The 25,004-nt window shown below is 36.4% G+C and overlaps 3 protein-coding genes across 3 annotated transcripts; all 3 read right to left on the reverse strand.

Annotated features, from left to right (window-relative positions):
• Nucleotides 1-4,501: 4,501 nt before the first annotated feature.
• LOC107499038 (olfactory receptor 1002-like) lies at nt 4,502-5,446 on the reverse strand. The gene has a single exon (XM_016122841.2). It carries the CDS (start codon nt 5,444-5,446, stop codon nt 4,502-4,504), a length of 945 nt encoding a protein of 314 aa, XP_015978327.2.
• Nucleotides 5,447-16,854: 11,408 nt separating this feature from the next.
• Nucleotides 16,855-17,778, reverse strand: LOC107499043 (olfactory receptor 5G3-like). Its single transcript, XM_016122854.2, has one exon. The coding sequence runs from the start codon at nt 17,776-17,778 to the stop codon at nt 16,855-16,857; it is 924 nt and encodes a 307-aa protein (XP_015978340.2).
• A 6,026-nt stretch (nt 17,779-23,804) lies between these two features.
• Nucleotides 23,805-24,752, reverse strand: LOC107499050 (olfactory receptor 5G3-like). The gene has a single exon (XM_016122867.2). It carries the CDS (start codon nt 24,750-24,752, stop codon nt 23,805-23,807), a length of 948 nt encoding a protein of 315 aa, XP_015978353.1.
• Between the last annotated feature and the right edge of the window lie 252 nt (nt 24,753-25,004).

Below are 25,004 nucleotides of genomic sequence, written 5' to 3' on the forward strand. Positions count from 1 at the left end.
CTTCTTAAATTTTGCTCCACATCCAAAAAAGGTGAGGATTATGCTTTTGAACTTAATGTACAATTTATTTCAAGTTTACTTAAAATGATTTATGTTCTCTTGGACATGATAAAAATCAAGGAGAAAGAAGAACAGAAGATGATTTGGAAGATCTCAACTTACATTCTGATGGGCTCCCCCTTCTTCAAAGATGACAAAACTAAAGTAAAAATGAGCGCAGTTTCTTAGATTTCACTACTTCCTTCAACATGGCTACCCTCACACAGAGAATGGGGCAGAGTTTTCAATATTCATGTGGTTTTATTCCTTATCCTCTTCCCAAAAGAAAATCTTTAACAACTCCACTGTAAAACATGTTCAGAGTCTTCACGGGTGTGATAACAGTTTCCTGAAATAGTTGCACCATTTTTTTCTTTGTTGTTGTTATTGAAGATGATGTGTCCCCAAAGCGAACCATATCTTGGGAACGAGGCCACTCAGGGAAAGCGCAATTATAGTTTTGCTTCATATCCTCGGTAAGTCCAATGAGATCTGCTTTCTGATAATTTTATGTTTGTTGTCTACTGGATGTAGACTCTCAGTTACCTCTAGTTCCAGGCTAAGTAAGGAAAAGCCACGGAATTCTTTGTACAGTGAAGTAGCACAGACAGGGTAGGGCCCCCTCTCCTCTGCATTAATACCTTGGGAACAAGGGCTAAGAATGCAGAAAATGGACTTTCCCCAGATCTAGCATTTACCACGGATTCCCAAAGGCATAATTTTTCCAAGACCATGTCCAAAATATGTAACTATTGTGGGCTAAGGCTGGGAAAGTATAACTTCTGATGACATATTTACTGGTCGTTAAACCTTAGCAGATTATCTCTGAACTGTTAGCATATGGCCAAGGTAATACATTCTTTATTGCTAAGAAATGAAAACAAATAAAACAAAAAAGCTCTAGGGTGATGTTTTTCCTGCAACACAAACAGCATGAGCTTGTCAAAAAAGAGTCCATGTGGAAACCTGAATTTTGGTTCTAGCCCTAGTAATGGAAAAACTACAAGTTCTTCAGCATGTAGCACTTCTCTACTCTAGAAGGTTTTGTTTAGTTTGTTTTGTTTTCTTCTTAATTTCTTAACACGTCATCACATTCTTTAAAGCGATTTTTTCCTAAGAGACCTTAATTCTTGATACTGACTTTCTGTTGACCCTATGTCTGAAAAAATTTTTTATTGAAATATAATTGACATAGACCATTATGTTAGTTTCCCATGTGCATCATAATAATTCAATCTTAGAATATATAGCAAAAATATACCACTATAAGCCTAGTTAACATTCGTTTCATATATAGTTACCAAAAAAGTTTTTCTTGTGATGAAGACTTCTAAAATCTTCTCTTAGCTACTTTTAAATATGTAATATTTATTACTCCCCTGAAGACCCTTTAGATGTTGCTCTTTTGTTCATTTATTTTTAATTATAATATTCTCAGAGGACTGAGAATTGATTTTTCTCCCTTTTGGGGGTATAGCACATTTTGACTAATTATTAAGAAAATAATTATTTTCTTAATCTTACAATTGAAAAATCTCTTCTAGGATTTGTGGGCTTCCTCTTCTTGATTTTGGTCTAAAACGGTGAAAATTATGAACCTACTACTTGACTCTGTTAGCTTAGAAAACATTCTGTAGCTTTGATCATCCCTTCTGCTTCAATTATCTGACCATCATAAACATACACATAACATCTATTTTTGAATCTTTACTTTATGTTTTTGATATCATTTGTATCTTCATATCTTGTTAAATATGTTATTCTTTTTCTCTTCACCTTGCAAAAGCTTTTCAAATTGGTAGAAGAATTTGGACTTCTAAGTGTCAGTTCTTATTTAAAGCCTCCCATGTGGCTTTTTTAAAATTAAATTTATTGGAGTGACATTGGTAATGAAATTATACAGATTTAAAATGTCCAACTCAATAATATATCATAGGTATATTGCAGTTGTGTTTGCAACACAAGGTTAAATGTTATTTAATTATCATATATTTGACCCCATTTACCCTTAACCACCTTTCCCCTCTCCCCTTTCCTTCTGATAACCACTAAACTGCTATCTGTATCTATGAGTTTCTGTTTGTTTGTCTTGTTCATTTGTTGCTTTCAGTTTTATAGACTACATACAAGTGAAATTTTAATTTCTCAGCATTTTCTGTCTGACTTATTTCGCTTAGCATGATAATCTCAAGATCCATCTGTATTGTCTCAAATGGCAGTATTTCATCTTTTCTTATGGCTAAGTAATATTCAGTTGTATATGCATGCACCACATCATCTTTATCCAGTCCTGTATCGAAAGGCACTTCTGTTGTTTGCATGTCTTGGCCACTGTGAAAACTGCTGCAACGAACATTGGGGTGAATAAATCTTTACAAATCTTTACAAATAAATAATGCTTTCGATTTGGGGAGTAGATACCCAGAAAAAGGATCTCTGTGTCATACGATAATTCTATTATTAATTTTTTGAGGAATTACCATACTGTTTTCCATAGTGGAAAGCAGTGTGTAGGGTTCCTTTTTCCCCACAACCTCTCCAACACTTGTTATTACTTGTCCTGTTGATGATAACAGGTGTGAGGTGGTATCTCATTGTAGTTGTCATTTGCATTTCCCTAACAACTAGTGAAGCAGAGCATCTTAACAATGCTTTTATTAAAGGAAGCAATAGACTTTTATTGTGATTGATAAGCTGATGCTGCCATCTGGTGGTAGAGTTTAGCAACATTTTCAGGAAGAAATACTAGTGTTACTTCATTAGGAACTCTGCCTACTACTTATTTGAAAATATCCTGTGGTTACACAGACCATATTAACAGGAGATAACTAAAGAGAAAATGTGATGGGAAAATGATGTTTCATTAAAAAATGTAAAATTGTGCCTGTCATGGATACCGAGAGCACATACTGTAAAGCAAACCTTCATGTTCCAAAAGAATACCAAATATTTAAAACCAGGTTTCTAAGAATTCAGGATGGAAGGGCATTTTGAGAGATCTTTATGAACATGAAATTAGAAAAAGAATAATATCATCCTTAACAGATAATGAGGTTTTCATCACATTGCTTTGAAAAGGACCCCTGGGGAAAACAAAAGCTTCCTATGCTTTAGTGAGCCTCACAAACAACATCTCTGCCATCTACTAGATGCCTGACCTAAGGCATATGGCACAAACTCTCTGAACTCTCAGATTCCCCAGCTGAAAATGGGATCTAATAACTCATACCAAAAGCAGGAGCTAAGGTGTTCAACGAGATGCTTACAGAACACTTCTCATCCTGTCTATGATATAGTAGATCTTCAGCAAATATATAATAAATTATTATTAAAGAATAAATGTTTTATACTAACAACTGATTCAAAGTGATATTAGCACAGGAACAAACAGAAAAAACATCAAATCTGCAACCTCAGGAAAGAAAACACACATACACACAGGCTTACATGTTACACGTAAGCAAAGACAGACTGGAGTGTCAATTCTGTGCCTTTCTGCTTACTTATCGTCATGGCTGTCAGGCTCATTATCTATAAAAATGGAATCGATACCCTGCCTACGACACAAAAATTAATAAATAACAAACAGTTACTACTAACACTTTATTCAAGAACTGCAATGAGTTCTGTACTTTACACGCACAAATCATGTGATTGCAGTGACAAAATCCCAATGACAAGTTATTACTATGAGCAGAGCGTACATGGATATATATAGAATGCCTTTGTAAAACATGAAGGTAATGTTAGAAAGTGGTAACATTCTACTTCCTGAGTAATCTACTGTTTTCCAGTATTATTGCCATATAATTAACATATAACATTGTATTAGTCCAAGGAATACAGCATAATATTTTCATACAGGTGTGTATTGTGAAATGATGACACAGTAAATAGACTTAGCATCAAATATCTCAGTTACATTTTTGTTTTCATGCGATGAGAACTTTTAAGATCCAGTCTCTTAACAACTTATAAATATATAACAATGATTTATTAAATATAGTCACAGTGCTGTTTATTACAACCTCAGAACTTATTTACCATGTAACTGGAAGTTTTGACCATAATACACTTTTTTAACAATTTATGTTTAAAGAGTCAAGGCCAAGTTCATAGACAGTTGATGGATCTTAACACCCTATAAAGCAGAACAGTTAAGTCAGAGGTTATGATTACTACACCCAGGATTTAACAAATCGTTCATTTTCTGATCGTAAACGTTGAGAATACTTTTAAAAACTTGGGGTTCAATAATCCACTCCAACTCTTTCCTACTGAATGAGAAACTGGAAAATCAAACGAAAACATTTTAACCTAAAAACATTGCATGACTCGTCAAGGACACGTGGTAATACTGAGTGAATCTCAACACAAAAGTAGGACTCTTGACACCCGGCCCTTGTTCTGGCATCTTGCATGTCGATTAGCTCTCAACAGGTAGTACCAATGGTATTCGGCTTTACCTACTCATCAGGAACTTCTTCCTTCTAAACATCCTTCTGCATGAATCCTTGACTTCCTTGTTTCTCAGGCTATAGATAAGTGGGTTCAACATGGGAATCACAGCCGTATAAAACACAGAAACCACTTTATTGATGTCCAGGGAGACATTAGAACTCGGACGTACGTAGATATAGAAAAGTGTCCCATAAAAGATGGAGACGGCTGTCAGGTGAGACGAACAGGTGGAGAAGGCTCTGCACCTCCCATCGGCAGAGCGGATCCTCAGGATGGCAATGATGATGTAAATGTAGGAGACAAAGATGATCGTGCTACTGAGGACCCCTACAGCTCCAGAACAGCTGAACAGTAAAAATTGATTGACCTGGGTGTCTGCACATGCCAGTGAGAGAACCGGAAGAAAGTCACAGAAAAAGTGATTGATGATTTTTGGACCACAGTAAGGTAGGCAAAAGGCAAAAGTCGTATTGATCATGGCACTTATAAGAGCCACAGTATAAGGCCCTAAGACCATCCGTACGCAGACCCGCTGGGACATAATGACCATGTACAACAAGGGCTTACAAATAGCTATATATCGATCATATGCCATGGAAGCCAGGAGGAAACACTCAGTCACTACAAACTGAGTAAAAAAATATAACTGGGCAGCACAACCAAAAAAAGAGATTACTTTTTTCTCCACAAAGATGTCAGTCAACATCTTGGGACCAATGACAGAAGAGGAGCATATATCCACAAAGGACAGGTGGCTGAGAAAAAAGTACATGGGGGTGTGGAGTCGGGAATCTATCCAAATAAGGATGATCATCCCCATGTTTCCCAGAAAAGTGACAAGATAAACCAAGAGAAATATCACAAAGAGAACAACCTGGTACTGCAAATGATTGGTTAAGCCCGTGAAAAAAAACTCAGTTACCAAAGTTTGATTTCCATAATCCATTCCTCTGTTTAATTCTATAATGATAAAGAGAAAATTTTTCATTTGCAATACATTTGTAATTGAGAACTTCTTAATTTTAAATCTGCACTTGACTTCTATTTTTCTACATTTCAGAGAGCAGGCTGACAGAGTGTACTCGAGTTCTAACCCAGTGGCCACCCTATCTGCTAACTATCTGTGTGACACTGAGTAAGTCTCTGAATATCACTGAGCTCTTCAGTTTCCTCCTTGATCAAACAAGATTTTGAAGGAGAATCATAAAATTTAGCCATACAGTGACCTTCGACAATTATCTGAAGCAAATCCTTTACTTGTGCGAGGTTACTTTTCTAAAATACCCTCACCTCTGACCAAGGATATTTTAGGAAACATTTTATATATATATAAAAAAATTATTTGAACTTGATTAATTTGGGCTGATTGATACCTAGTCTCACTCTAGGTGAAGGGTGTTGAGAATGTAGCTTCCTCACCAATTCCTTTCGATTCCAGAAAAAACATCCATTGTGTTATTTAAGACATAACTTCTAATGTCTAAAGAAAGCATGTAAGCTCAGACAAAAGAAGCTGGCTTTGGAAAAGGAACAAATTCTCAACAATATCTCCATGTGACATCTTTTCCAAAACTCCTGTGTGCCTCTATCCCTAGTGTATGGTACACCCATTAATTTCATCAAACACCATCAGATTTTTTACTTCATTCAAGAAGAAACCAGTGCCTCAACATTGAGTAACTATTAAAACAGTGTTATCAGAAACTAGGGAAGAAAACAATATTCTAAGGAGGTAAAAGGGCACATTGGGCATTTATCCCAGAGAATAAAAACTATGCTCGCATAAAAAATACAGTTTGTTTATAGAAGTATTATTTATAGTAGCCGAACATTCAAACATTGAATAAACTGTGGTATATACATTCCACAAAAAACTATTCAGTGATAAAAAGAAAGAAAATATGATACACACAACTTGGATGAGTCTTGAGGGCATTAGAGTGAATTGAAAACAGCCAGTCTGAAAAGATCACATGTTCTATGATTCCATTTATATTATGTACTCAAAATAGCAAAATTGCAGAGATACAGAACTGGTCATTGATCGCCCGGGATTAGAAAAGAGGGCAGTGGCGTGACTATAAAGGGATAGCACAGAGAGATCTTCATGGAGTTGGCATAATAGTGTATCCTGATTGTGGTGGTGATTACACAAAGCTACACACATGATAAAATGATGTATAACTATTCACATACATCACACACAAAGGTATTACTGAAGTGTGCAGAAAGAGAAGTATTGACAGTAGTCTAACAGCATTCTCTCCTGGTAAGAAAGCTTGAAAAGGGTGTTGGTTCACAGAAAATTAATGAAATAAAAATCTGCTAAGCTCCTGTGGGTTCAGAGGCAATGGAACTGGTGCAGATTTCAGGATGAATCAGAAAAACTATACCTTAGTAGTAAATTGTTTCAAGATTTAATAGTTTCTAAACATAAAAACTCATTTCAGATCTCTTATATCTGTCTTCATTATTACTCAAAGAAGATGGAAACAAAGCATTTTGCATTTCAGCGTAAATTTAGATAATGAAAAAATTTCATGAGGATGAAACATATATTCCCATCTATGATCTCAACCACTTCAAACTATTGTGTGAAAACAATAGTGTCTGACTATCAGAATGCATATTACTTTATTTTCCCAGCCTTGTCTAATCCAAAGATTCTAAAACAGAGAAGTTTTGATCCTAGGTATGCATGCAACTGTAGGCATGAGCAGCTGAAAATTAAGTCAGCTGATTGAGAGAAAAATATTTCTACCTATCACACCAAATCTAGGTAAAGTAAAAAAATTGAGAACCAGAGACGCCAAAGCCTCTCAATTCTAACATTCAATGAGCCCCTTAATCTTGCAGCACATTTCAAAATCTCTCTGACAAATGCAAAATCAAACAAAATGTACATTCAAGTTAGGTCATTTAAACCAAAGACACAGACCGAATATTCTATTTGTACCAGATTATTCCACAGGGCAAGCTTAGAGATGTTTTCTTGGGCTTCTAGGCTTATTTTTTAGATCTGGCCTCCTGTAGACAATTTAGAAAATCACTTAACTCACCTGTCTGAAGAAACATGCCCTAGACAATGCTTGTTAGTTACAAAATTAACATTCCCTGACGTGACAATGAGTCATCTTGTAAATGTAGCTTTGTCATTCTTCTCGGCTCCTTCAGGTGTCTAAGAACGATATAGTGGTACCATGTTGAAACCTGGTCCTTCCAAGAGCACTTTTAAAAGGGATTCATTGACTCAATTCTGCACAACACGCAGCAGAGGTTTTTCTGAAGGGCTGTTGTGTGAACTAGAGCTAAGTCCCTCAAAGAGCCAATGCTCAGGAGACCAGGCCTATAGAGATGATATTAAAGTTATCATGAGAGAGAATAACTTGGGGACGTTGAGGCAAGTGTAATTGCACAGAACAAAACTGTGTCTCCCTTTGGGACCACGCCACCCCCAGATTTTGAAATTCTGGTTTTGAGCCTTTAGCTGATACAGGATGAGTGCCGACTGTTGGGCTCCATGTAGATTTGAGAATCTGAAATACAGCCCTACTTCAGAGGGATGACAATCGGAAGGTGAGTCTGGGTACACAGCAGCACTGAAGATCCTCTGATGGGCCCAAGAGTTGTTAAGAGGGTGGTCTCATTGAAACCAGTAGGTTTGGAGATAGTGTCTTGGACATGATGAATCTCAAAGAGAGGATAAGGTAGAAGTAAAAAAGAATAAGGCGGACTGGGGTATCTATGAAGCAATGGAGAACTCTAAATTTAAATAGCATCTTGAAGATACAAAGAGTTCCACATTGGCTGTATAAAAATTTCAAATATTAGAGTGTAACATACTTTCAAGCTCAAGTTTCATAAATATTTTAACATTAGGCAAAATAGCTTAAATTCCTTTAAGCAATGAGGGATTTTTCAAGGTATGTCAGAAAACATTAATTTTGATACTGAAGATGTTTGTTCTTCTAAGAGCTTTGAGAGCATTAACTCTTGAAATCTCATAAGAGCCCTATGAAATGCATTAATAGAAAGACCTAGGTTATCTACCTTTTGACACCTCACTTAGTCCTCTCTCTACCCTTGGAACAAACAAAGCAGAATTATACCTCGGAAGCTTTCTCTCTCTTCCTTCTGCCGCTAGTGTCTATCTAGAGAGCTGCACAATTCTATTCACTTTATTCGGGTTTCTGCCAAAATGTCCCCTCATTATCCTTTGTAAAAGAGTACAGCTAAGCCCACCAAAATACTCCCTTGCTTTCCCTTTACCCAGTTTTGTTTTTCTTCAAAGCAATTATTACTACTTATTATTAAAATTGTATGGCTTCCTATCACTCTATAAGAATAAGGAAGTCAGCACAGGCTGGAACCAAATGAACCTAGAATGAAACACTGACTTTTTTCTTTCTACATATATAGCTTTGTATTATTAATGCATGTTTGAAAGGATTGAGGAATACTTAGCTCACAGTACTATGAAAAAAGTGGATTAAATAAAATAAGCAAAATACTTGTTACATAAAAAAGTGGATTAAGTAAAATAAGCAAAATACTTGTTACACGAAATTAATTCCCTGTTCTTTTTCTCCTCTCTTCTAAGTATTTCTGGAACCTCAGGTCACCCTTTGTTTCTCTCTCATCATGATTCCATAGCAACATAACATTCCTTTAATACAGCATTTATTGAATATGCTATATTATTTCTCAACACAGAACAATTTGAGCAAAGTAAATCTGCTTTACTAATGTTGGTATCCCCTGTGCTGATCAGAGTGCATGTAGGGGCAAAAGGTGTTAGGGAATTGAATAAACAAATGTGAGAGAAAGAAAATTATCAATATAATTTCAACCATATCTTCTTCAATTGCACATCACCTCTGGACAGTACCATTTTACAGTTATGAAGACAACATATACCTCAGTCTAATTTTCAGCAATGACACATGGAGAGAGCAAGTACACTAACAAGCACTAACAAAAACAAAGCCAGAGACACAATCTCAAGCGATGCTGTCATCTTATTTGGAAATATGGGCTTTAGGCTGGAGATAAGGTAGGGGAACACACCATCTTGTCTTCAAATATTGAAGGAGCTATTGTGACAAAGGGTTATTATGGACAATGGTGATGGTACTTTTTTCTCTGAGGAGCCCCAGAAGACAGATGATGTCCTAGCGGATTTCAGTTGTAAAATCACAAATTTAAGCTCAAAAGGTAAAACGAATTTCAAAAATTAGAAAATTACAAGAGTTAATAGCTGCTTTTGGAAGTACAAAGATCAACAGTACTTTAGGGGACGTACTCAGACAGCGACCATACAATAACTTGTCAAGAATATTGCAAGAATTTTGAAGTGAAAGAGTTGAGCAATGCATCTGTAAAACATTTGTGCATCTGACTTCCTGTCATCTCATTATGTTGTTCTAATTCAGAGTAATGACATTTTAAAATTCTTTCTCTATATTCCATATGAACACAATTCAAGATATCATAATGAATAAACAGAATGCTAATATTGATAAATTCTTGATCGATATTGCTGGTAAAATTAATATTGTTCACAAAATAAGAATAGGAAAACAAAAACAGGCCATTTTAAATGACCCACAGAAAGTCAAGTGTAGGAGACCGCGGGACAGTCTTATGAATACTCTACAGCCTCACTATTCAACATGTGGTTCATGAATCAGCCACATCACTGTCACCCGGGAGCCTATCAAAAATGTAGACTCTGAATCCCCACGATAGGCCAACTCAATCAAAACCTGCATTTTAACAAAATCCTCAAATTTCTATCTCTCTCTCTCTCTCCCTCTCTCTCTCTCTCTCTCACTCACTCCCTCCCTCTCTCTCACACACATACACACATATGCACATACACACACGCAATCTCATAAGCACTAATATATAGTGTCACTTACATTTCACTATATGTGAACCTCTCATAACAACCTGTGTAAACAAAGGTAATATAAAATGTCATTACCCTATGATATTTAATATTAACTATAAAGTTGAGATTTAAGTCATAGATTTTTTTAATAAAAAACGGAAAGTACCATTGTGTTATTTCTTTGACGTTTCAAAATTTGTATTTCCCCAAAATTCACATGTGAAAACAACCCTAACCTCTAATGTGACTATATTTAGAGACAGGGCCTTTAATGAGGTAATTGGAGTCAAATGGGGTCATAAGAACTGTTAGAGAATTCATTTCCGTTGTCTGTGCCACCCAGTCTGTGTTATTTTGTTATGATAGCACTAAAAGACGAATGAAATTTGATTAAAACTTTCCCAAAACAATGAGTTTTAAAAAAGGGAAGACACTAAAATTACCAGAGAAAATAAATGGGCATTATAGACAGGGCCAACAAAATTTAAAAAGGCAACAAAAGAAAATGTTGCGCTCTATTTATTTGAAAGACAGATTTTTACACATGTGCCTCACTCAGTTATCTTCTCATGCATACCTATGTTCTTCCTTATCTTCAGTTGCACTCAAGCATTCTATGTAATTTTATTTGAAGCCAGCCTATCTAATCCTGAATCTGATTCCGTGACCCTGTGCTTACTCAAGAACATCTAACTTGCATTTGGCCACACTCTCATGTCTTCAGTTTTCCCCTTCTACCAAAGCACTCCAGTCAAGTTTAATGATTTTATAGTGTTTAATATTTAAAGAAAACTCCCATCTGCTCCTCATGCATACTCAAGGAACTGCCCAATAACTACTTCCTACTCTAGTATATGGGAGTACTGTCTCTGCTCCCTCTCCTGATTTTCATTCTTGAACCCACTCCAAGCAGACTTTCATGCCCATCACTCCACAAACTGCTCTTGTCAGAGTCTCCATTGATGTCCACATTGTCAAATGCAATGGTAAGTTATCAGTATTCATCGAAGATAATGCAGTATTTAATACTGTTGACTGCTTCCTCTTTCCTAAAACAATTTTCTTAGGTGGCTTCTTAACGCAACACTCTCCTGATTCTTATTTTTCTTAGTTTCTATATTTTCCTCATAGTCCTAATTTCTAAATGTTGGAAAATGCCAGTGATCAGTTTCTGAGCCTCTTTTTTTTCCCTTCATTTCCTAGAAAAGTTCATCTAGTCCCATAGTTTTAAATATCATTGCTATGCTAAGACTTCCAAACTTCTCTCTCTTTTCTCTTCTTGCTTTAAATCTCAGAATTAAATATTCAACTGCCTAACCAGTACTTTACTTGGCTTCCAATGGGAAATTAAAGCAGGTCATATACAAAATCAAACTATTGACTTCTTCTTCAAACTAGAATAGAGACAATATTTATTGGAGATAAAAATAGGTTAGAAGCAAATATGTAGAATGAAGCATGAAGAGAAAAATCATGAGAAATATGAAAGAGAAATACATAGCACAGTGAAAAGACCTAAAATGTGTGATGATGGTGCCAAGAGAGAAGAAAGATGGAAATAGTGAAGATTTTCCAAAAAAAAAAGAAAGAAAGAATGTTGCAGACAAGAAGTACAACCAAGCCCCAGCATGGTAAAATATACTATAAAGAAAACACACTGAGATACATCATATTCAAACTGCCAAGAACCAAAGAAAAAAGAAAATACATTCAATTAAAAAAAATTACTTTTGAAGGAATGATGATAAAACAATTTGAGTTCCTATCACAAATAAAAGAAAGCAGAAGAAATGGAATAATTTTGAAGTGTTGAAAAAAAATAATAATATCCAACTAGAATTCTACACCAGGTAAAACTATCCATGAAGGTGAAATAAAGGCATATTCAAACAAAATCAAACTTTTTCATATATTGACCGAATTAAAACTAGACAAATGACTGTTCTTTAGTTAAAAGGAAAATTGATTTTTATGGAATCTCAGGGATATATATGACATTTTCAATGAAAAGAAAAATATGTAAATGATTTTATATGAAGATTTATTTACAAAAAAAAAAATGATAAGACCTTGATTAGAAAACTGAAATCGGTGATAACGATAACATAAAAATCAAGAATGGGGTAAATGGAATTAATGTGTTCTAACTTTCTTCCATTATCTGGAGAGTGAGACAAAAACTAATTCATATTAGACTCTGACACATCAAGAACGCATTCTGTAACTCTAGTCACTAAAAGAATAATATAAGAATGTATAACAACCAAATAATAGTGAGATTATCCACTCAACATGTGAGTTAGAACTTTTTATACACTTAAAAGCCACACCATCTAATCACTGAATAAATACTTATTAAAGACATACGATATCCAAATAGTGATTGAATGTATCAGTTTAATAAAATAACATGGTGCTTACATTTTAGTGAGGGAAGATAATAAACCATAAATTCAAAAACAATTTTAAGGGTATTACAGGTTAGAAGGTGATAAACGTCATGAAGAACTGAAAAGGTAGACAAGAGTAAAGGGAATTTAAGTTTCTTAGTATGGTAGTGGTGGTTAATACGCCAGAAGAAGATCCCCTTATGCTTCCAGCAGGGGAAGGGAAAAAGGAACCATTTTCAAAGACATCATAGCACTCCCTTCTTCTTAACAGAAACGAGTTACCCAGAGCCTGACCCGGGGTCATTATCAAAACCTAATTGACCTAGAGGAAGGGAAGCGGCCAATTCAAGCCCACTCTAACCTTCCAGGGGGAGAAGGAAAATACCTAACTTCAGTTCCCTCTAGCCATCCTGTCCCAACTTACGGAGGAGGAAAAAACTGAGAAACACTTGTGAAGTTCACAGTGCAGAGGCATGGTTTCCCTGAAGGACAGATACCTAATCAGAAGACTGTAGAATGTCCATGCCTGGTCACCACCTCACTAAAGGCTGATTTACAGCAGTTCCCTTTACCCAGTACATCATGTCTGGCTATCAAGAAAAAATTACAAAGCATACAAAAAGGCAAAGCAAAACAAAACAAAACAAAACAAAACCACAGTTTGAAGAGACAGAGCAAGCATCAGAACCAGATATGGCTGGGATGCAGGAATTATCAGGCTAGGAATTTTAATCAACTATGAATAAAAGGATAAAGATCAAAAACACTGTAATGAGTGAAAAATGCCTTAATGGGCTTATTAGCAAACTGGATATGGCTAAGGATAGAATCAGTGTGCTTGAGGGTATGTCGATAGAAACTCCAAAAACTGAAAAGCAAAGAGAAAAAGAGTAAAAAAACAGACCAGAATGTTTAAGGACTGTGAGACAATTACAAAAAGTGTATTGTATGCATAATGGGAATACAAGAGGAAAAAAAACAAAGGAACAGAAGAAATATTAATAACTGAGAATATCTGCAAATTAATCTTAAACATCAAACCACAGATCAATGAAGCTCAGAGAACACCAAGCAGAATAAATTCCAACAAAAACTATATACTTAGGTATACAATTTCCAAACTACACAAAATCAAAGATAAAGAAAAAGAAAGAATCTTTATAGAAGACAGAAACAAAAAATACCTCACCTACAGAGGGGCAATGATAAGAATTATATCCAACTTCCCCTCGGAAACCATGCCTTATGGAAGTTGAAGACCTCAACCCAGGAACCAGTATTACAGATCAGAAGTCCTGTGCGGAGGCCTTAATTGACAGAGAATTTCCCTACTATTATTGGGACTCAGTCACCCTTTCTTTACAAAATGAGATCACTTAAAGAGGGATAGGGTAAACAAACCAAAAAATGTGTCTCCAATTGAATTTCTGTCACTGCCATATGTGAAAAATCAGCTGAGAACTATCTTCACTAATTAAAACAAAAGCAAAAATCTATCTTAACTTGTACCACGTTACATGTATAAAGTCTAAAGGAAAAAAATATGACGCTATAAGAGAAAAATACAGCGGAGTTTTAATTAATCAGAGAATTAGGGTGATTCTCTAAGTAGAAGTAGCACTTAAGCAGTATCTAAAAAACAAATATAGAGTTATCCATGTGACTATAGTAGAAAGAGAATTTCCCCCAATGAAGAATACATTAAGATATCAGGACAGTAATAACTAAAGTTAGAGAAAGATAGTTGGTTTGAATATATTTGCATATACTTGAAGAAGGAGAATAATTCAGAAAATTTATAATTAACACTTGCTTCCCACTGTTCTCCCCACCACCCCCTTTCAATAGATTTTGCATCATAAATATTTACAAAACAATTTAAAAGACAGTACATATTCAGTTCTCATACTAAGAACTGACTATCTCAAATGGTGACTTGTAGCTTGAGATGTTATATAATAAAAAAAAACAGAATAGAGTCATTGAAAAGCAAAATATGACTGGAAAAAACCTTAATTTGTCTAGATAAAAATAGGAAAAATTACGTTTCCTTTGTCACACCTAAGCCAAAGTGTTAATAATTCTTAGTAAAATAGTGTTGAGAAACTTCACAAGACTGACAATAATATTAATTGTATATTCATCTTTGATCTAGATATCTTATATTTAGAAATCAATGCTATGGAAATATAAATATGAGATTAAATGTTGCAACATCATTTGTAGGGGAAATAAAAGGAAACAACCTGAATATGTATCATTAGGAGAAACACACATTCTTTTCATGAAATGTGCTGCAACAACTATAAAATATAGCTTTGCATGGGTATTTTTAAGATAATATTTAGCATATATTTCAAGTCACTATATTTGCATTGTGTCATTTTTAACTTAATTTTTTATTATTATTTCAAAGTTTTTAATAAAGAAAAAACTTACCACTATGTATAAAAATTATAGACTCTGGGAGTTGGGGGAAAATACAGATCCTGGGAGGAAAAAAGTGAGAGACTGAAGCATAGAGTTGTTGAGAATATCTCCATTTAACTTAGTTTTTGGCAAAGATTTTATTCACCAAAGTTTAGAAATGTTTCATGAGATCATAGAATGATAGAATGTAGAATCGCCTTAATGGAAGACATTGAGTCCATCCCCCTCAATTTATTTATTTACTGATGTATCTATTTATTCACTTGTTTTGACACATTGCAGTTTTTCAAAAGTGGATTTTAATTACAAAATTAAACATATGTGTTGTAAAACAAGTCCAACAATTTAAATGAGTATGAACATTTTTGCTACTTATAATGTCATGTAACTGAAGCAACCAATATTAAGATTGTAGCCTTCCACACTTCTTTTTATGATCATGTACATATGACCATATCACTGTATTTTACACATTAGGTAGCTTTTACCCCCACCTTTTTCCTTTTTAGTTTTTTTACAAAGTGTAATGATCACTTCTACAGATTAAACTTTGACTTGACGTTTTTTATCTATCAATGATTACATCACAGTTTCCTCCAAACTGAAGTATGACTATCTAACTTATTCTTTTTATAATTAGCTGTACATTTCATAGAGAGAATGAATGTTTCTCCTAATAATACAGATTCAGTTTGTTTCCTTTTATTTCCTCCACAAAAGTTACTGCAATGTTTGTGTCTGTTATTTATACTTCGACAACATAGATTTCCAAACGTAAGATAGCTAGGTCAAAGAGTATGTAAATTTTAACAGAAATCATGAAAATATAAATTACTGTCTGAAAATGTACATACTCACGCATAGCTACAGTAGCTATGTATAAAAGTGCTATCCAAATGTATCCAAATGGTAACTTTACCTGCCTTGCACATGATCATTTTAATGTTTACCAGTCTGATACATAAAAAAAAAAGCATTGCCTTCTCATTTTGATTTTATTTACTTGAGCCATTTGTAAAGTTGAGCAGTTATATATATATGTGTGTGTGTGTGTGTGTGTGTGTGTGTGTGTGTATACATACACTTAATTTTTGGCCATTTGTATTTCTAGTTGTATCAATCACACACCAATTGGTTGCTTCATTTCTCTACTGTGTTGCATATGCACATATATGTGTGTATGTGTGTGTTTCAACACTTCTATTGGGACATCATTCATTGTGAGTCACTTCTCTTGCAAATGTTTTTTTACTTTCCACTATTCAACATTTAACAAGGTATATAAAATTTTTGTTAAAGAACTCTTGATCTTTTCTGGTCTGCAATAAAATGTTTTCCCCCATATATGAACATATAAAACATCTTGGATTTTCTTCTGGCATAAATGATATTTCCACCTTTACTATACCTGTAAATTCTTTTGTATGCGGCATCATTTCGCAAGGAGGAGACTGAATAAAAAACAACGTGAACTGTACTTACAGGATACAAGTGACCTGGTAACTGGAAGAATCAGGAATTAGAGAGAGCTTCTAATTCTCTATATAATATTCTTTCACCGTACTTTCTTGAATCACATCATTGCATCTGTGATACAGCAAAATTAAAATCCTTTCTTATCTACCTTTTAAAAACTGTCCTTTACCTTCCAAACTTGCTCTTGAAAGCATTTTTTACCTCCTTGTTCCTCACGCTGTATATGAGGGGGTTCACCATGGGGATAACCATAGTGTAAAATAGAGAAATCACTTTATTGATATCTAACGAGGAAGCTGACCCAGGCCGAACATAGGTGAAGAGAAGAGTCCCATACAGGATGGAGACGGCTGTCAGGTGAGAAGAACATGTGGAAAAAGCTTTCTGCCTCCCCTCTGCACTCCGGATTTTCAAGATGGCCACCAGGATGCAAATGTATGAGATCGTGATTATCAGGCCGCTGAATACAACAATACCTCCAGCCAAGATGAAAAGCACTAACTCATTGATCCAGGTGTCTGCACATGCCAGTGAAAGCAGTGGTGAAATGTCACAGAAGAAGTGATTGATAATATTTGAACCACAGAAGGGTAAGCCAAAAGTGAGAACTGTATCAGTCATGGTGCTTACAAGAGCCATGACATAAGGCCCTACCACCAGCTGCACACAGACTCTCTGGGACATAATGAGCGTATACAACAAGGGCTTACAGATGGCCATATACCGGTCATATGCCATCGAAGCCAGGAGGAAACATTCCATGGCCTCAAAAAGGCCAAAAAAACAGAACTGTGCAGCACATGCCATGAAAGAGATGCTTTTTTTCTCTGCAAAGATGTCACACAGCATCCTGGGGGCAATGGAAGAAGAGGAACAAGTGTCTACAAAGGACAAGTGGCTGAGAAAAAAGTACATGGGTGTGTGGAGTCTGGGATCGATCCATGTAAGAGTGATCATGCCCAAGTTACCTCCCAGTGTGACAAGATAGACGAAGAGAAGCATGACAAAGAGGACAATCTGCTGATGGAGATGATCTGTGAGGCCCAAAAACAGAAATTCAGTCACTTTCGTCTGATTTTTGTCTCCCATTGTTCATTTATAACCTGTATAACAAATAAAAAAATACATTTTATTTTATAAAAATCAATTGGCACGTACAAAATGGTTTTTTAAACTAATTACAAGTTTTTTTATACGTATAGGAGGCAATTATGAAAATAAAGTTAGAATGTTTGAACTTTTTTTATATACTGATTTCTGCTATTTATGCACACATACCATGTAAAATAGGGTAATTCATACTTTATTTTTTGTGGGGTGGGGACACTATTCAGTACCCTCTGAAACAAAAAAAAAGAGTCCAACTACAAAATCTAAAATTTTCTTGGGTTCTAAAATGTTATTTGAAATGAGATTTAGTCTGTATTTTATCTTTATTCTATGATAGTATAATAACAGTCACCTAGACATTATAAGAAATTATGAAAATTTCAGATCCTAATAATAGACATTTGGGAAATGCTAACCAGAACAGAGAAGCCCTTTTAGTTCCGGTCTTGATGAAATGAATAATAACTTGTAGATATTATGAAGACAGCATTTATATTTACTAATCCATTCCCTTTATAAAGATTTAGAAAGGAAAATGTATACAAATATCTGATGGGATATCTGTCATGAAGAAGATTATACAGTAACAAACTGGTAATCATTGTTATGTTTATAAAAGACGGCACTCTAAACAAGAGATTAGATATATTTACACTTAACCAACCTGAAGAGAGAAGTGGTACAGAGAAAAGAATAGAGAATTCCAGATTAAAGTTAAAGGCAGTGAAAAAAATTCCACCAACCATTAATTCAAATAAGCAAGTTCAGATTGAAAAGTTCAAAAAATCAGTAGGTTACTGTCCTCAAGAGCTGGATGGAATGCTAAAGACCACTCTTTGGAGGACCTGGGTGGTGAGTCCACATTCACAAAAGTCTAAGTCAACTGAAGTCTTTCCATCATAGCTAAAATTTTCTTTTTATCCAAAATGAGAGATACTTACATCTTCAAAGAAATCCTATGTTTTCATTTTAACTGCTTCAAGATGAATGGCAATGCCCAGCGTTTTCTGGTCTTGATCAGAAAGTCAGTCTGCAAGATTGAATTTCCTTGTTAGTAATGACCTTCTGCAACAGAAATGGTGTCCTAAGCACTTGGTAGAGGTGATAGCTTTCCATACTGATGAGCCTGAGACTAAGGAGATGCTCTTTGTTCCACACACTGACGTGTTCGGCACAAATCAGAGACACATGCACCTGATATTTTTAAATGACGTAAAGCCACGTCTCTGAAGAACTAAAACTTCAAGAGTTTATTCTTCAGGGAAAAAATTAGAGTGATTTCATTGGCATTTGTCCCAGGATTTTCCTCAACCAGAGGATTCCTGAAAAAATAATGCTTTCTTCCCTTCGAGAATTCCTTGCAGCAACAGCCCCGCTTTGCCTCCACAGAGAGTGATGTGTTAAATACCGAGCAGCAGCCTGGGGTGAAGTGAAGTGCTGTGCTCTCTGGATCCTGAGGCATAGGTCCACAGCCAGACCACAACTTGTTCATCTGGACAAGTGGGTTTTGTTTTGTTTTGTTTTGTTTTGTTTTGTTTTGTTGTTTTGTTTGTCTTCTTTTTAGTGTCTTTTTTGTTAACTCTCTGTGCCTCAATATCATCATCTGTAAAATGGGAATAATAATAGTACTTTGCTTACAAGACATTGGAAGACTTGATGAATTATTACATACATCATGCTTATGAGGGCACATGCCCCATAAGTGCTCATTAATATCTCTTATTGTTTTTGCAAGCTTACAGCAAACATGCAGAACCAGAACGTACTGTAAAGTTGCAGAAGCAGAACTAGGAATTAAAAAAGAACTGACAGCTCAAATATCGCTTGCTTGGTTCAAGGCAAAACTTAGCACAAGATGTTAGAAAAACGCAGGTAGAAAAACGTTGCTAGCTGAAGTGGTTGAGAATATTTTGATGGGAGGACTTAGCCTGAAAACACATTAAATAGTTTGAGATAATCTGAATTTCTCAGGGAAAGCATTCCAGATTGGAGTAAAGGGATAAATAAAGGAAGGGAGGCAGGATCACTCAACTAGGTTGGAATGACACCGTACAGAAGAAATGTGACATCAGAGGAGATGGGATGACAGGCAGAATAATGATCTCCAAGATGTCCCTCTCCAAAACCTAGGAACTGTGGCTATGTTGCCTTACACGACAAAAGGAATTTTGCAGATGTGATTACCTTAAGAATGTTGGGATGACATGATCTGTAAGGCCTTTCTGGGCTGTGGTCAGGGAGTGGTATGACTAGGAGGGAATGGCCAGAGATATGCAACTTTATTCCATTGAGGATGGAGGAAGGAGACCATGAGTCAAATGGTGTGGGCACTTCCAGAAGTCTTTTGTTCAAAAGTCAGGATTCTGATGTGGAAGGATTTGGACCCTGCGAACTGAAATTCAGACATCTGTGCAGATATGTTTGAGATATTCCAGTTCCCCTGAAGGTTGAGCCTAGAGAAATGGCCTTCTTCCCCTTGCTGGAAGAGAGCAGCCTCCCTTCGCCTAGAGCACATAAAGAGGGCTCACCAGAATCAGATGCTGCCAAAGTATATAAGCACTTTTCTCAAGATCTAACTCCACTTCCCCTCCTGGCCTTCAGAGTTAACAACCTGAGGCCAGATTCAGAATGGTGTGTCCCAATGACTAAGAAGAATTGATCTTATTGTTCACAAAAAGAATTACAAGACTTGGCCGAAAAGCAAGGGCCAAAACCAGGAAAGCCCGAGGAGGTATATAGAACACATGAGCTCAGATCTGGAGGGATATAAAGCTGGATAAGAAAGAATTTACTGATGGGAGAGAATTCTAGTCACTCACAAAATTGCTTGTACGAAGACACCAGGAGTTGATCCTCACGAGCTATGGATATGAGCCCTTGAATTTTTAAAAAGCTAACAGCCTACAATTGTGAGGCAGAGATTCCATTCTCTCCACGGCACAGTGTCGAAGAAGGAGTCTCAAAGCTCAAAGATGTAGAGATGCTTAAAAATATATATGATATCAAACTAAAGAAAGCATCAGTGTTCCCTGAGAGGACACTCCTTCCCCGAAAGCAACTTGGTGAGCAGCTCAGGAACATAAAGTGCTAATATGGATCTAGGCTCCTTAAGGTCAATAAAAATGATAAGATTCCAGAAAACAAATGTAGGAATTACGCAACCATCAAAACCATAAAAGATACCATGGAGGTGGTCGCATTACATATTTAATTCAGCAGTCTGGCCCCTCAAGAAGCCAGATATTCCTAGGGAATGGCTGTAACTGCTTTAGGAACAACCATGTAGCAGCCCAATAACAGCACCATACTATACAGGAGACCACAATGTGAGGTTTCCAATAAATGGTGTTTCCCATAAATAACAATGATTTGGGGAGTGTATTCTTTTCCATTCTGATTAGAAAAAAGAATCAGAAACCGTTTACATTCGTGTGAGGTGAACAACAATATTCATTCGGATATCTGACCCCTAAGATAGCTGGCCCCTATCTGCCACACTGAGTCCGACATCACTATATTGATAACATTGTACTGATAGAGCAGGTTATACAAGCAGCTGCTAGAATAATACAGACCTTGATAGAACACATGTGCGCCAAGGGGGGGAGATGAACCCTACGAAGATTCAGGAACATGACATTGTGGCTACGCTTTCACAGCTCAAGCCATTAGTGGCATGCTAGAACATCCCCTCCAAGGTAAAATTCATGAAGAAGGATCCAGTGTCTGCTGATAGCCCTCTTTAAGATTGGAAAGCAACATACATCACAGCAGGGATAGTTCTCTGCTCGTGTACCTAATGGCACAGAGGCTGCCAGTGTCAAGTGGGATGCAGGGCAAGGAACAGCTCTGTAGTGGGTCTCATCGGCAGTGTTAGCAGTAGGGCCACTTGGGCCACATGACACAACAGACACTATAATGCAAATTGTGGCAGAGGGAAAAGAAGCACTATGGAGCTTATGACACACTTTAGTGGGAGAAAAATGCAGGGAGAATAAATCAGGAAATCTACGCAATAAATCAGGAAAAAGAGAAAGAGCTCCTGGGCTGTTTCTGGGCCCAGGTAAACAGAAAACACTTGCACAAGGGGCATCACGTGACTATGCATCCGGGCCTGCCACATGAGCTGGGTCCTGGCAGATCCTCCGATAAATAATGTCAGAACGGCAAAGCAGCCATCCATCATAATATGGAAATGGGACATCTTAATCGACCCCCGGTAGGACCAGAGGGCATAATTAAGCAATGAGTCAAATGTGTATGATAAAACCTCTCTTTTCCTACCTCCAACGCCACTCTCATTGAAGTAATCACAGTCAAAGGATTGTCGTGTATTCTTTATAATTCTCTTTATGTTCATTCACACATGCATATACATGCACATCTTATTCAGTGCAGAGCTTTTGCTCTTCTCCTTAATAATCAGTGCTACACATTGATCTTCGACTTGATTGTTTTTCACCTAACGGTGACAGCATACAACAGTTCTCTCCAGGTCAGTATGTGATTGCCTAATTCAGTCTTTTCACCGCTGCACAAGATTTCACATGATGGGTATTCAAGTTATTTCTCTTATTTTTCTTTGCCACTTTCCCACTCCAGATAATGCTGAAATAGACATAATTCTATGCATTGGCACTTACAAGCCTGTAGTCTAATTTTCTAAAGGAGGGATATCTAGGTCAAACGCCATATTAGGTTACGATTTAAAATGAAGTTACCAGATTATTGTGGAGAAATGTAGTATTTCATCCTATCTGCAATTCTTTCTATCAACAGGAAATAATAACAGTCAAATAGGAACTTCATAGACAAACAGGAACTTGACCGTCATTGAAAACTCTCAATGTTTCCTCTGCATTGAAAGGCACTGCATTGTAATTTCATTTCATTTCATTTACTTCACAGATCAACATGTGGGATATTTATTCCACACAATTGGTGACAATTTCCATTTCCATTTCGGTGAATGTTTATTCATTTGTCTGTTTATCTATTTTCTTCATTGGTTGAGAAATATGGACATTTCCTTGAATGTTAGTGGTATTCTCTTATTCCTTGAAACATATACACAAATCTTTCTCTCATATTATTATTTGGTTCTTAATATTGGTAATGGTGCTTTGATTTTTTATTAACTTTTAATTTTAAGGTCTGAATCAAATTGTATTCACACACCCACAATTGCATATTTACCTATGTTATCTTCTAGTACTTCTGTACCGTCGTACTCTTCATCCACCTCAGTATTATTTTGAATCTTAAAGATGCCATGTACAACAAGACTATGGCAGAAAAATTCTTAAGAACTATTCCAGCTTTCAAATAATCTGAGAATTGGTAGAGCCAGACTTACATGCAGCTTCTGATTTTTAGTCCAGTGTTCTTTTTACTTTGCACTCAATAGCAGCAGCTACGGTGCACCATAAATACAACTCTATTCCACATACCTATTGGTCAATTATTTCATTCAGATTTCCTCCAGAATGCATCTTTTACTCACCCATTCATTGGTTCATTTCTCTACTGTGTTGTAGATGCGAGTAAATGTGTATGCATGTGTTCCGACACTTCCCTCTTGGGATATTACTCATTGTGAGTCACTTTGCAAATGTTCTTTTACTTTCCACTGTGCAACTTGTAACAAGGTCTATAAAATATTTATTAGAACTTTTGATCTTTTCTTAAAACAGTTACATTTCTGATCTGAAATAAAATGTCTTCCCCCATATAAGAACATTTAATACATCTCTTGAAATTTTCTTCTGTCATAAATTATATTTGCACCTTTCCTATAACTGTGAATCCTTTTGTATGCTGCATCATTCCACAAGGAAGAGACTGAATAGAAAACAACAGGAACCATACTTCCAGGGTACAAGTGACCTGGTAACTGGCAGAATCAGGAATTAAAGAGAGCTTCTAATTCTTGGTGCAGTATTTTTTCACCATACGTTATTTAATCAAATCATTGCATCCGCGACGCAGCAAATTTAAAATGTGTCTTATCTACTTTTTAGAAATTGTTTTTGCCTTCCAAACTTGCTTCTGAATGCATTTTTCACCTCCTTGTTCCTCACACTGTAGATGAGGGGATTCACCATGGGGATGACCACAGTGTAAAATAGAGAAATCACTTTATTGGTATCTATGGAGGAACCTGAGTCGGGCAGAACGTAGATAAAGAAAAGAGTTCCGTAGAGGACGGACACAGCTGCCAGGTGAGAAGAACATGTGGAGAAAGCTTTCCACCTTCCCTCTGCACTCTGGATTTTCAGGATGGCCACCAGGATGCAAACGTAGGAGATGACGATGATCAGGCCACTGATTACTACAATAGCTCCAGCCAAGATGAAAAGCACTAACTCATTGATCCAGGTGTCTGCACATGCCAGTGAAAGCAGTGGTGAAATGTCACAGAAGAAGTGATTGATAATGTTTGAACCACAGAAGGGTAAGCCAAAAGTGAGAACTGTATGGGTCATGGTGCTTACAAGAGCCATGACATAAGGCCCTACCACCAGCTGCACACAGACTCTCTGGGACATGATGAGCATATACAGCAAGGGCTTACAGATGGCCATATACCGGTCATATGCCATCGAAGCCAGGAGGAAACATCCCGTTGCCACAAAGAGACCAGAGAACCACAACTGTGCAGCACAGCCCAGGAAAGAGATGCTTCTTTTCTCTGCAAAGATGTCACACAGCATCCTGGGGGCAATGGAAGAAGAGGAACAAGTGTCTACAAAGGACAAGTGGCTGAGAAAAAAGTACATGGGTGTGTGGAGTCTGGGATCGATCCATATGAGAGTGATCATGCCCAAGTTACCCCCCAGTGTGACAAGATAGACGAAGAGAAGCATGACAAAGAGGACAATCTGCTGATGGAGATGATCTGTGAGGCCCAAAAACAGAAATTCAGTCACTTTTGTCTGATTCTTGTATTCCATTAGTCATTTATAACCTATGTAACAAATAAAAATGATATTTTAACTTTTCAAAATCAGTTGGCACATACAAAATAGTTCTTTAAACTAACTACAAGGGTTTTTTTTATATGCATCTGAGGCAGTTATGATAATGCAGTAGTTGAATGTATTTTAAGTACTCATTTCTGCCATTTATGCACAGGTACCATGTAAACTAGGGCAATCCATACTTGATTTTCTGGGTGAGGGGGCCTGATTCAGTATCTTCTGAAA

Source organism: Rousettus aegyptiacus, unplaced genomic scaffold, assembly GCF_014176215.1.
Source record: "Rousettus aegyptiacus isolate mRouAeg1 unplaced genomic scaffold, mRouAeg1.p scaffold_m13_p_5, whole genome shotgun sequence".
NCBI lineage: Eukaryota > Metazoa > Chordata > Mammalia > Chiroptera > Pteropodidae > Rousettus > Rousettus aegyptiacus.